Raw genomic sequence first — 13235 nt, forward strand, 5'->3', positions numbered from 1 at the left:
TTGATCTCAAGTATACTTGACCCAAGTGGTCCTAATTTATATGTGGTGTCTCCACACATTTTAAAAAATTGCAAATAACTCTTACTTGGCCCTTCACTTAGCCCCTCTGTTTGTTAAATCCGATACCAAATGTGTCACAGTTGCACTTAATTCAAAATATTTATTATATCCTTGCATGAGTTTATTTTTTTTTTTAAACATGACCGAAGGAGACTTCAGCGATACCTACTGGCGATTAACCGTCCGTGTGGTTGTGGAGTCACCATGACCCGATGGCCCATTTTTATTTTTATTTTTTTCATTCTATGGGTATAAATGTATTTTTCCACATTTGATATGAGGTATAAATTGTATAATAGACATTTTATTTTATGTGCGGGGTCATGTGGTGTGTTGTTTCGTCGAAGTTAACAACGAAGTTAACAGAGCAAAGTGAAAATGTTTGATAATTTGAAAAGAATTGTTACTTTGTAAAGTCTGGAAAATGCTACAAATTGAGTGGAAGTTAAAAGGAAGTAAATGTAGTTTTAAAAAAAGTCTAAAAGTTTCCATATCTAGTTGCAAAGTGGGTAAGAAAAACCCTACTCGGTCAAAATCCGACATTTTAGTTGATGAATTTAGGTTTAACATGGCATATGCACGAGATTAGTTTTTAGATGAGCAACTTTAGTATTTTGTGGATTCTAAACTTTCATAAAATATTCCTTCAATTTTTTTTTTGTTAGTCCAAAGGTGATGCTGAGCATAACTAAACTTGTTCTGATAGTAGATGATAGTAGGCTTGGCAACAAAAAAAAAAAAAAAAAAAACCATTGAATACTGAAAATGAAATTCAGAAAAAGAGAAAATAATAAATAGACAAAAAAAAAAAATTGAAAGACTAAAATTGTTAAAATATTATAATACCATAAAAGATAATTTTAAAAATAAACTTAAAACAAGATCGAGTCCTGAACATTCAGATGGAATAAGTTACATAAACCAAGGTGGGCACAGAAACCTCATTTGGAGTATAAAAACTTGGCCACAATCCAGAAAATACTGTGAAGTTCAAGAAGACAATGTTCACATAAAAGTGAAAATATTGCTTCAGGCTGGATCAAAAGTGCCCATCAATTGGAAATTTACATCTGAGGACGCTGAACAGGTTCTCTGGCCAATTATCATCTGATCCGAATGAAATGATGCAACAAAAAATTCAACGAGACCATAATTTCTTCATGCATATGCAATTTACATCCATATTTGTAGTAATGGTCTCATCTTATCAGATTTCAAATGATTTACTCTAGACTGATTAGCTCCCTTCCTTTGAAGCCAAAGCTGCTTGTACCCCATATTTAGAGAAAACATCACTTAGTACAGCCTTCTCCTTGATCCTTAACCTGCACCATGATCAACCGAAAATTGTATAATTACAAAAAATAAATAAAAATAAAAATAAAAGAGGAAAATCATGTCAACAACAGAATGCAAAACACAGGAAAGCACCTCTTTGCAGACCCTGGAATGCCCAACTTCGGAACCTTCTCTCTTTTTTCTTTTGCACGTGGCTTTTTCTCAAGAACATTTTCTCCTTTCACTTTCACACGTGGCTTTTTCTCAGGAACCTTCTCTCCTTTTCCTTCAGCAAGTAACTTCTTCTCAGGTGCCCAAGTTTTCTCTTTCTTTGAAGAGAATGAATGAGTTAAAGAATCTGTCCTGGCTTCCATATTATCATCACCAATTACTTTCGATACACTGATAGATTCCAGGTTCTCGCTGATGTCTTCTACATTTGCTCTAACGAGCTCAGTATCTGGATCATCAGATTCATCAAACTTGTTCTCCTCCCATGAATGCAGAGAAGAATCATCAACGTTGGAATCTGTGTTTCGATTCCCTTCCACGTCAAGAACTTTTAACTGGGAAACAGTATGGGGAATGTCTGTTGATTGTACATGAGCAGAGTTTGGAGACTGTGAATTCATAATCTCACAGCTTATCTGCTTCTGAATTTTACCAAACATAATACTTTGTCCAGAAAATATCTGTATGAACCTGCCATAAGAGGAGTATTGTTTTAATGAATATCATACTATCAAAGTAAGAAAGTTTGGATCTCTCTGTATTGGCAAAGAAGTCTTTCCATGCCAATCAGATGCAATGTTCAGTATGGAATAATGTCACATCAGGTAAATGAAGAACTTATAGTTCTATATAATTATTTTCAGGAAAAATAAAATACCTAGTTGCGTACTCCTCAGACTTGAAATCAACAAAAGCAAAACCCTTACAGACAGGATCCCTAGTCTTCTTGTTCCCAGAAACTGCAGGGATTATATTAAGTAAACCAGGGACCCCCCCGAAAGCTGATTTCAAATCCCTATGGACATTCTTTTTCTTAGGAAGGTTGGCAACTCGTACTTGAACTCCACTTGGAACAACTTTAGGAGCTGCAAAAGGCCAATGCAGTACAGTAAACTCAGACTCACTTTGGCTAAACAATACAAAATGCAATAAATTAACTGGAAAATAATTAATGATTAAATATTGAATGAATATTACCAACAACTTAGTCAGAGCACACCAAAAAGGATCCTATAATACGATTGTTGACAGAGAAAAGCATTTAGTTTAGCAACATCACATAAATAAGCGACTGATATCACAAACTTGTGGGTATCCTATTAGCTGCTAATACAATAAAAATGTACAGTGCTACAACCTTGCGTTGTCATCGTATCAGACAGATGCTCTTCAGTCTCTACAAACCAACGTACCAAGAATTTTAGTACAGAAAATTTAGAGAATAAATTTTACAATGAACGCAATGGACCAAGAAGAAGAAGAATGGTGATTCCAGTCCTAGATCCCAATGTTGTCAAAAGTGTCAACAGATTTTCTTCAGTCTCCACAAATCAATATGCTACTCATAAACAATTGAAAAAATGGGTGCGATGAACTTAATTGGGAAAGCAATGCACAAACAGAAATTTCTGAGTACTGAAAATCATTTGTTTAATTAAAAAAGAAAACCATACAACCAACTGGAAATGCATAAATTAGGGGGAAAAGAAAAGGTGGGTGGGTGGGTGGAAGGGATACAGTGGGAGCAACATGAACAAATTATGCATTTCCACATTAGAAGGGTTCTTAAGCTTATCGGTATTGAGCTAAGGAAAAGTGAACAACAGTCTCTTAAAAAGGACAATGTACTGATGATTGTAATGAGGACAAAGAGAATGATGAACTCATACATTGATTTCTAAGGAATATAAAAGGTGGCTGAAGAATTACCAGCCAAGCTTTGAAATGAGCTTGTACTAATGATTGGCCATACAATTAAATTTATTAAATAAGGGTAACAGGATAGATTGGCTCTGCTAGTGCTTGCCATTAATAATACTCTTATTAGTAAGAAGAGAAAATAAAAGCCTCTTTGTAACTGGGTTAGATGAATTATTTTCTTAAGTTCATGGACAGTGGCAAGCCGAGGCGGTTCACCACATTCCTCAGAAATGCTTGTACTTGAAGTAGTATTATTTCTTTTTTTTCTATTGCAATCTTTGGTCCCAACTTATCTAACCACTCCACTTATCATTCAAGCCCACTCCAGTCTAGCCTCCAACAACAGGTAACAGGTTGACATATATGTATTTATAGAATGTCCTTCTATATGCATTTCTATGATATATGGGGAATTATAGTGCATTACGAAAAACCATAAGAGAAACAGAAACCAAGAACATCGTCGCTATGTAACAAATTCTAGCACTAAAAACATTACAATCAGATAAAACCCAACAGCTTCTCCAACAAACAAGCAATGGCCGCAAAACACATTCGAGCAGATGAGTATATTAAGCCAAGTACAGAATTCACTCACTCGCAAGTAAAAACAATCACTGACCTAGTTTTATTGGACCGGATTTCATGGAAGTAGGCTGTATGGGATCGTTCTTAAGCTTATTGACATTACCAACCTGTGCCTGCGCACTCTGCTCCATTTCTTCAAGCAGCTTGTCCTCAATAAAGGTGTCAAACACCTTCCCTTCACCAAACCCTCGCGGTTTGTTCTTCAGCCACTGCTTCATCTTCTCGAGAGGCAATAGCATCCCATCCTCATCCATCACCATCACCTCCTCCTCCTCCTCCTCATCATCATCATCTAACTCGTCGTCGTCATCATCAAAGCCATCCATTTCCACGACCCCAACGCCACCTGTCCCACGCTTATTCAAAGCACGTACGCCCAACCCACAACCTTGACGTTGATAAAAGACACGAAAAGCGACATGGGTTTGCTGGAATTGCGGCAAGGAAGAGATAAAGGAGTGGTTTTTACAAAAGAATGCGTAAAGCGAACCAGTTGAGCATGTATTTGGGACCAAAGAGAGGTGGGTTTTGGGCGGGACTGAGAGGGAGGTTGTGGTAGTGCATTGACGAGTGAGAAGAGAATTTGAATTGCAGGGTGGTGGAAACACTCTTGTGCTTAGCATCTTTGTCGCTCTGGCTCCTTGTTCTTCTCCAAGGGCCAAAACTGTAGTGCCACCGGTAGATAATGTGCATCAAAAGTATAATAAAATGGTTATATAGTAACATTTGATGCGGTAGAAACATAGCGGTGTCGTGGTGTAGTTGGTTATCACGTCAGTCTAACACACTGAAGGTCTCCGGTTCGAACCCGGGCGACGCCATTTTTCGCTACTCTTTTGGGTTAGTTGGCTAATTTTGGGCTGTCTTCGTCAAATCTTTTTTTTGGACCAAAACAGAAAGAAAATGCTTGTTGTTGCGGACTGTTAGCTTGAATATTGTTCTTCATTTGGGCTGGCTGTTAACCAAACTCTTAAAGCTGCACGAATCCAGGAGCTTGGGCTGGAACACAACGATTGGATTTAGATCTCGGGCAATGAGGCTGCTCGATTCACGGCACAATTGGCAGCCTCATGTTCGAGCAATTCAAGCAAATGAAATTTGAGTTATCCAAACAGCTGTCCCATGGGGTCATGATTGTGTAAAATGATAAGCGCACTAGCAGCTAGTTTAGTTGCCAATACGGGACAAAAGTACACTGGCCGATCTGTTTCCGTTGAGCCAGTTTAGTTGGACATGTGCATCGGCCGATCGGCGATGTGGAAAATGGGTCCAACTCTGGGTTAAAATCGGTACATCACTTTGGGCTTATACTTGCGATTTAAATGTCGGAGTATATTCTACAAGTGTTAAATATTAAATTTCATGTAGAATAATAATAATCAAAATTTGGGCTCTAAGAATTTGTCGGTGTTACTAATTAAATATTCTTATTATTTATAGGAATAAATTGATATTTCCTCTTTTGCATTGACAGGTTTACTACAAGTCACACCATACGAGCTAATTAAAATATTATTATTATTATTTTTTTTTAATTCTGGAATACGTAATGATTAATATAATATAATTAGATTCAAACTCACAAATTTTTTTTAAAAAATATTTAATTAGCATATTATGATAAGCATTTCCTAAAAAAAAAATATGTATACCGATTAACTAAACCGAACCAACGTCAATATAAAAATCATTAACCGATTAGACCGACTTCTAAAACGGTAAACGGTAATTTGCCTACCCTTAATTTGGCATAGGGCTAACATTTTTTATACAATCTACGAACCAACACTAAATTGGCAAGTTAATATTAATGAATTTAACTCGTTTAATTAAATAAATCTTGTTAAAATTAATTTATATAATTTTGTACGTATACATCAGCATCCGAACCGAACACAAATTATTGTTCTAAAAAGATTAAAATAAAGTAAAAAATTGTTGTCTGTGGAATAAGCTTCAACCCACATATCACGCACCCACCGAACAATTTGAGCCACTCATGTCAGAGCTCTTCCCTGTTGACGGGGTAAAGACCTGGCGGTCCATGTCGTGCTTGAGGCCTCATATCCCTCACATCTTTTCTTTGATTTGATATCAACAATTTTTTGGCCTGGTTTGATATGAACATGCCAACAAAGGTACTACACTACTACTGACACGCAAATGCATTATTTTCCCCATCACCATAGAAAAAAAAAAAAACAAACAAAACAAAATAATATAATATAAAAGGAAACTTTAGTTTAGCCCGTGAATTTTCACATAATTTGACAAATTTTTTAAATTTTTAAATCTTTTACTTTGAACTCCTGAACTTTTAATGGTTCTCGATGTAGATCTTTCCGTCAGATTTTAAACGTTACATGATATTTATACTCTTGACTTTTGTATAAAATTTCAACTTTATCCTTAATTTCAAAACATTTTTTTATTTAAAAATTAAAAATTAAAATCAGAGATATTTTAGTCTTTTTTGATATTTTTAATAGCTAAAATTGACAAAAGAATTCACATTAAGAGCAATTGAAAGGTTAAGGGAATTAAAAAGTGAAATTTCCCGTAACAAAAAAGAATGCTAATTAAAAAAATACCAGAAAAAGGAAAAAAAAAAAACACAGGTGTGTTTGTTAAACGCTTCTCGTTTGATACTGTAGCAAAAATTGATTGATGTGAAAAAAAATATATAAATATTTTAAAAATAAAAAATAAAAAAGTAAGAATGTTTGATATGGAAAAAAAAAAAAAATTGTTTTAATAGTATTTTTTTTATTTAAATAATAATAAAAATAATTTATATAATATAAAAAGTAAAAAAATATTAAAAAAATAAAATTACTGGCCAAAATCAATAGTGCTAAACCAAAGTCGTTTACCAAACAGGCTCACACTGGGCACTAGTGCGAAGTCAGGCTGGCTGGGAGTGGGTGTCACATACTCACATTTTCATTAGGTGTCAGAATAGTCAGAGCGGGGGGTTGAAATTTGTGTGGCTGCTTCGTCTCCGGTAGGTAGTTTGCACATTAATAAGGAAATCCTGCAAAGTCAATTAACCCCTAGGGTTGTTGGTAGCTACTCTGCTAGATCTTAGCATTTATTTCCCTTCCCTGCATTTTCTATATATTTTGGAGAAAATATCAAACAATTTATTAACTAATTCAATATATATTCCCTGCATTTTCTCCAAAATATATAGAAAATGCAGGGAAGGGAAATAAATGCTAAGATCTAGCAGAGTAGCTACCAACAACCCTAGGGGTTAATATATATATATATTAATTTCTTGATATATATCTGAATTGAGAAAGAGTTGTAATGATGGAGAAACGGGTTATTTGTCAGTTTATATTGTAAGGGCAAATTCTGGATCATCTGTATCCTTATCTTTTTTCTATTTATCGAAAATTCTAGTTAGGTATATGGGGTTAGCCGACCGGTTCATATATTTAAGATTAACAAAGAAAAGATCGATTGAAGAGGACATGCATTCACAATTTTGTAGCATAATTTTGTTTATTTAATTATCTATTTTCGACATGGATGTTTTGCCATTGCATGTGGAACATAATGTGTCACAAACGACCCTTCATAATTACATATATGGACCGTGAATTAATTGGTATTACTGTTTTATCCGAATCATGCATACATGCTATTACTATATATATATATATATATATAGAAGAAGACCATTTCCATTTGCCTGTCATCGTCATCCTTCTATATTCTCTGTGTTGTCACAGTTCTTAGACATATATGGATTCTCTAGTTGACTTTTCTAATTGGATGCATTCGGTCGAGTGAAGTGATCAATTTATTTGTCCCCAGCAACACTTGTACTATAATTTTGAAGAAATTTCATTTAACCCTCTCAATTGTTATCACTTTTGTAGTACTGTCACATTCATAAATTTTAATTTCTCTCAATTTAATATATTAATCTTTAATTGTTTGCAATTTCATTTATTCGTTAACTTTTTCCAAAATACCTCCATTTATTTTAAGAAAAAAAAATGCATAGATTAAGGTGTTGGTCCGAATTTAACGATATTTGCAAAAATACCCATGCCTCAATCTTTGTAAAAAGTTTTAAATATTTTTTTCTAAAAAATGGGGATGTTTTGGGAATTTTGTTGGAATTTAACTGAAAATCCTAACAAATGAGGGACATTGAAAAAATTTAAAAGTTCAACTAAATTGAGATGTTTTGAACTTTAGAAGGACATTGCAAAAATGGTGGCAATTCAGGGGGGTGAGTGAAGTTTCCCTTATATATAATTTGTACATAATATTTATCATATCAACCATTGTTGATATGACAATCTCGACCAACCCTTTAATGGAGACTGATACGTTAGTATTGTTAAGTAGTTGTAAGAAAAAAAAAATTATTGTGGCCAACGTGACAGTACTGCATCAGTTTGTAAGTCCACGTATAGCACTTACTATATTAACGGCTAAATAATTAAATTTGATTACCAAAAATTGTAAGACCCCAATCATTTTTTGAACCATATTAGAAAAAGTTGAATTGGTAAAGTTTAGTTAGTGAGTGGATTAGGAGTTCTAGCCACTTTGAAAGCAGTGATATAGACTCATAATTGTTGGTGATTGATTAAACAAACCAATAATAGACTGCCGAACATGGAAGAAAAACATAATGCAGGTTTGATATTGAATAAACCAAATACTCATTGAAGCATCATATAATGGTTGATACATAACTTTCACAAAAACCATCATTGTTTGCAGTGGGAATTCATCCAATGGCAGCAAAAAGAGAGTTTTCTCGTGACCTAACATTCAAACCACAACATTCAATGGGGTTAGAGACGACAAAACATGTCAAAAATAAATCCATATATGAATCCTAATCTGACACCGACCAAAGTAGAAAAGGAAGCAATGGGTCCGACGGGTTTTTTTTTTGGAGAGTCTAACCTTAGATAGGAACTGATACCAGAATCCCAAGGTGCTTAATTAAACAAGACTAGTCTTTTGATAATCTCTCACCATCAATGGTGGTGGTCTATTGACCAAAATTTCAAATTTCTCCTTCACTTTTTCAATGGAAAATGGAAAGCAGAAAAGGGGTGGAGCAAAGAAAAATGTGAAACCACCCTAAAGGAGTCTTGTCTGTGAGAGGCAAATAATACAAGGATGAAATAGGAAAAAGGAAAAACAGTGCATGGCGAAAATGATGTTCCCACTTTGTTTTTATAAGTGATCGATTAGTGATCATATGCTATGGGACAGACACAACTAGCTAGGGCTCCTGTGCTCTTGTCCAAGGGAAGAGGAAAGAGAATGTATATATAAATAAAGCTCTCCACCTCCAACATATATCACCCCCGCCCTGGAAGGACGGGCAGCAATATTGCACTTGTTGATTGGGAGGCACATGTTCTGATCATACATACACTCGAGCATTATGAGTCTAGCTACTAATTTCTTCTTCTTTTTCTTTCAATATCATGACATCATTATGCTGCAAGACATACACTAACAAAGATGCAATATATATCTATAACACAATCATTATATTTATTATATTATATATATATAAAGAACATTTTAAGACATATATATTTGAATGATCTCTCTCTTTATACGCCAATATTATTGTAAACAGATGATTTAATCAAACCTTGATCCTTTATCCAAATATGGCAACAAATTAAGGAAATAAATTGTTCACCAGGTACATGATATTTGGAACTAAGAAATTGTTGATCAATTGATTAGGAAGGATCACGACTTGCGGAAATCAGAGAATAATGATACTTCCAAGTCTATAACAAAGTACCAATATTAGGGATGACAATTTATGTTCGGTTCGTGTTGAAGCATAAATATAAAATTATATAGATAAAATATAATTATCCAAATTATTTGATTAAACGGAGCAATTAAACCCTCAAACTTAACATTCTAATTTCGTGTTGGATTTATTTCAGGTTCACAGGTCTTGTCGACGTATGAGTATAAAACTATATATCAATCATAACCTAACCAATTTAATTAACAGGTCATACTTATCAACTCTAACCTATTAATTTTAATTTCAATTTGTGTCAAATTCACTGGTTGTGATAAAAATTATCGCTACTAAGATCCAATACTATAAAAATACCCCCTTCCCTCCAAAAAAATAATAAATATTGCGTGTTAATGACTAATGAGTAAGGCAAAGACTAGAAATGTAGCTTCGAGGAACCACTGTCTCTGTCGTCTTGTTATTGCTGTGGAAAAATAGAGCAGCAGCCCTCAACTTGAACCAATATACATGCTGCTGCCACTATATGTTGGATGTCGAGGTGTCAAATCATCGCCATGTAATCATTTAAGGGGCACTCCCAACAACCTCATGCAGTTTGCTAATTGTTCTCAGACTAATTTATCATCAAATATAATATTTTTTTTCTTACTTAATTTTGAATGGTGGATGACAAATGACAATGACTATATACAACCTCATGCAGTTTGCTAATTGTTCTCATACTAATTTATAATCAAATATAATATTTTTTTTCTTACTTAATTTTGAATGGTGGATGACAATGACTATATATAGTTACTGTACACAATAATTAATGAATAATATAGAATCGAAAAAATAAAGAGTTGAAATACAGATTTAACGTCATTCGGCAACCACAGGCGGCTGTATTTTTACTCTTACTGATCGATTTAGGTTTGCATCATACATAGAAAAAACTCTACTTGTACAGACGTATTAAGGAAATCTCCAAAATACCCCGTATCATACATATAGACTCCCACCATCAGTTCCAACAATATATATAAACAAAATTAGCATATCTATATCTCTTAGAAAAAAAAAATTTTTAAAAAAAAAGTGTTTAAAATTATTTATTTTTACTTTATTATCTCTTGTATAAGAATTCTTAGCCAATTAATAGGATGTCAACTTATCATAATTTCACTGGATCGTATTAACACATAATAACTGAATAAAGTTAATTCGATAACATTAAATAACAATAAATTGCAAACATGAAGAAGATTATAACAAGAAGAAATAAATACATGGAATAGCATTAACGTATCTGAAGGCAACTTTGCAGTGGGGATTTGCCGATTTGGTGCATCATAATTAAAAACCATGGTATTTATTTAACATATAACATGGACGTACTATCTATGATTGAGGACTTCATTTATTTATGGTTTAAAAGCAGCCAATATATATAAACTTTTCTTTTCATTTTCATATGCTTTTTATCCTATCTTTGAAAGCTTTGGAAGTATCCCCTAGTGCACAATTTGTTAGTTAAGCAGGTCACTTTCCACTTTGTATTTAGAAGTATTTTTAATTGGTCTTTATTATTATTATTATTTTCTATTTAAATTAAGAATGGGAAATTAATACTCATTTTATTGTAAGGTGTAAGAGACTATTTATTCATAAAAGTTTGAGGGTTTGAAAGTATTTTTTGTTTGAAAAAGTACTGTTGTTGTGTAACATAAAGATAAAAATTATTTTATGTTTTAAGTTATTTGTTAATGTATTTATTATAATAAAAGACAAAAAGTAAAAACTTTAATAAATATGGCTTCAGCTGTTGGAACCAGATCCTCTTAAATTCAAATGAATTGATTTGAACGGGAGAAGAGTTGGTTCCTTAAAAAATAGTAACAAAATTGTCATTTTACTTGTTGCCCCTCATTTTTAAGGAAACAGCTCCTCTCCAAATCATTTAAACTAAAGACAATCCGATTTCTCTAGTTATTAGATTGAGTTAGAAAACAACTTTGTGCTTACTCTAAAATATTAAGGCAATTTTATTAATTTCACCACTAACGAAAATGATATACATTTTAGAGAAATGCTATTTAGTAATACTTGTAAGAATCCACATAGGTGATCTTACATATTTAATAATGAAATTTTGAAAATGGAGAATAAAAAAAAGAATGAAAAATACTAATTAGGGTTTTTTTCTAAACTTTATCATTTTATAGATAAGGGGTGGTACTTAACTTTTTACCATTTCACATATTATATGCAACTTTAAGGAGAAATCGTGTCCATGAGAGAGAGAGAGAGAGAGAGAGAGCTATTATTTGTCATTTCATAAAAATATGAACATCTTTTATGAGTTTAATATGGTAAGGCAAGTCCATGCTCCACCAAAAGTTAGAAAGTTTTAATAGTGATTACTTTCATCAATTCACAAAATATAAAATGACTTTTTAATGGAAACCGCTTTAATTGACCCTTTTATAATAAGTAAATTGGCTGATTTATTATCTACATCAGGTGGCAATTGATGTGACTCATCCTCACTCAAATTCAACCCTATTAATGCAGCTAAGACCCCATATTCTGTTCCATCTCCCATCAGATGTCACTTGTCTCTTGATTAAACCTCGAAATAAAAAATATAAATACACGTACCAATCAAATTACCATTTTATCATTAATGTTTATTCAAATTATTATTTGTGTTAATATCTTTTTAAATATAAAAAATATATATTAATATAGACTCTAGTGCTAGTAAAAAGATAAAAATAATCATAATTTTTTTAATGAGAGAAAAATATATTTTATAAATTAAAAAAAAAAGATAGAAAAAGGAAAAAAAAAAAAAAACTACTAACCCTTGGTTTTTCATTTTTTTTTAAAGAATTTTTTTTTTAATATTATTTTAAAAAATTTTAAAATTTTATGAAGGTATTTTTTCATTGGAGAAAGAGTGACATTTTTTGGTAGTTGAAGTGAGACATTGACACTATTTAATAGTTTGGGAGACATTGACAAAATGGGGTGGTAGTTTGACAATTTGATGATAGCTAGGTCACCCATTCCATCTTCCAAAAGACCCAATACAGAAATGTTAAGAAAGAAAATTCAAGTTGAATGGTAGCATATTACAAATTCTTGCAGAATGTTTAATTTAAATAAAATAATAAATTATAGCGTTAGAGTTTAAATTTAGGACATGTATTTTAATACTATGTTAAATTTGTAATTAAATCATAAGCTTTAGTTGATAAAAAAAAAATGATAAATTTATCATCTAATTAATATTTTAATAATCTAAAGTAAAAAATGAATTCAAATTTCCAAGATTTTCATTGGGCAATTAAATTATTCCATCGTACTATGGGCTTAGATTTTTTTTTTTTTACTAAACCACTACACATTACAGGAATCCAAATCCGGTATCAGGAGGGACGAAACCAGCTTTGAATTTGAGGGGATTCAGAGCAAAAAAAATGTGGGGAAGGACCAATTGATAAAAAAATACTTTAAATTATTATTTTTTTACGATAACTTCTTTTTTTTTTTGCCTTAAATTTTTTTTTTCTTGTAATTTGGAGGGGACCAGGATCACTATCGGTCTCCCCTA

The 13235-nt window shown here is 32.6% G+C and overlaps 1 protein-coding gene and 1 non-coding gene across 2 annotated transcripts; one reads left to right on the forward strand and one right to left on the reverse strand.

Moving 5' to 3' along the window:
* Positions 1-872: 872 nt before the first annotated feature.
* Positions 873-4547, reverse strand: LOC132177806 (uncharacterized). The gene is made up of 4 exons (XM_059590267.1): positions 3893-4547; positions 2228-2435; positions 1492-2040; positions 873-1385 (listed from the first exon to the last, which is right to left on the reverse strand). Exons 1-4 carry the CDS (start codon positions 4479-4481, stop codon positions 1298-1300), a joined length of 1434 nt encoding a protein of 477 aa, XP_059446250.1. The 5' UTR covers positions 4482-4547; the 3' UTR covers positions 873-1297.
* Positions 4548-4605: 58 nt separating this feature from the next.
* TRNAV-AAC (transfer RNA valine (anticodon AAC)) lies at positions 4606-4679 on the forward strand. Its single transcript has one exon. It is a non-coding gene; the product is annotated as a tRNA-Val (tRNA).
* The last annotated feature ends 8556 nt before the right edge of the window (positions 4680-13235 follow it).

Source organism: Corylus avellana, chromosome ca4, assembly GCF_901000735.1.
Source record: "Corylus avellana chromosome ca4, CavTom2PMs-1.0".
Classification (NCBI taxonomy): Eukaryota; Viridiplantae; Streptophyta; class Magnoliopsida; order Fagales; family Betulaceae; genus Corylus; species Corylus avellana.

What these genes read in the sequence shown, in the direction of transcription:
- LOC132177806 (XM_059590267.1), bottom strand. Translation starts at nt 4,481, where the DNA reads ATGCTAAGCACAAGAGTGTTTCCACCACCCTGCAATTCAAATTCTCTT. An exon ending in ATCCGGTCCAATAAAACTAG is followed by an intron (nt 2,436 to 3,892) that starts GTCAGTGATTGT and finishes GGCCTTTTGCAG; the next exon opens with CTCCTAAAGTTGTTCCAAGT. An exon ending in ATTCCAGGGTCTGCAAAGAG is followed by an intron (nt 1,386 to 1,491) that starts GTGCTTTCCTGT and finishes ATCATGGTGCAG; the next exon opens with GTTAAGGATCAAGGAGAAGG.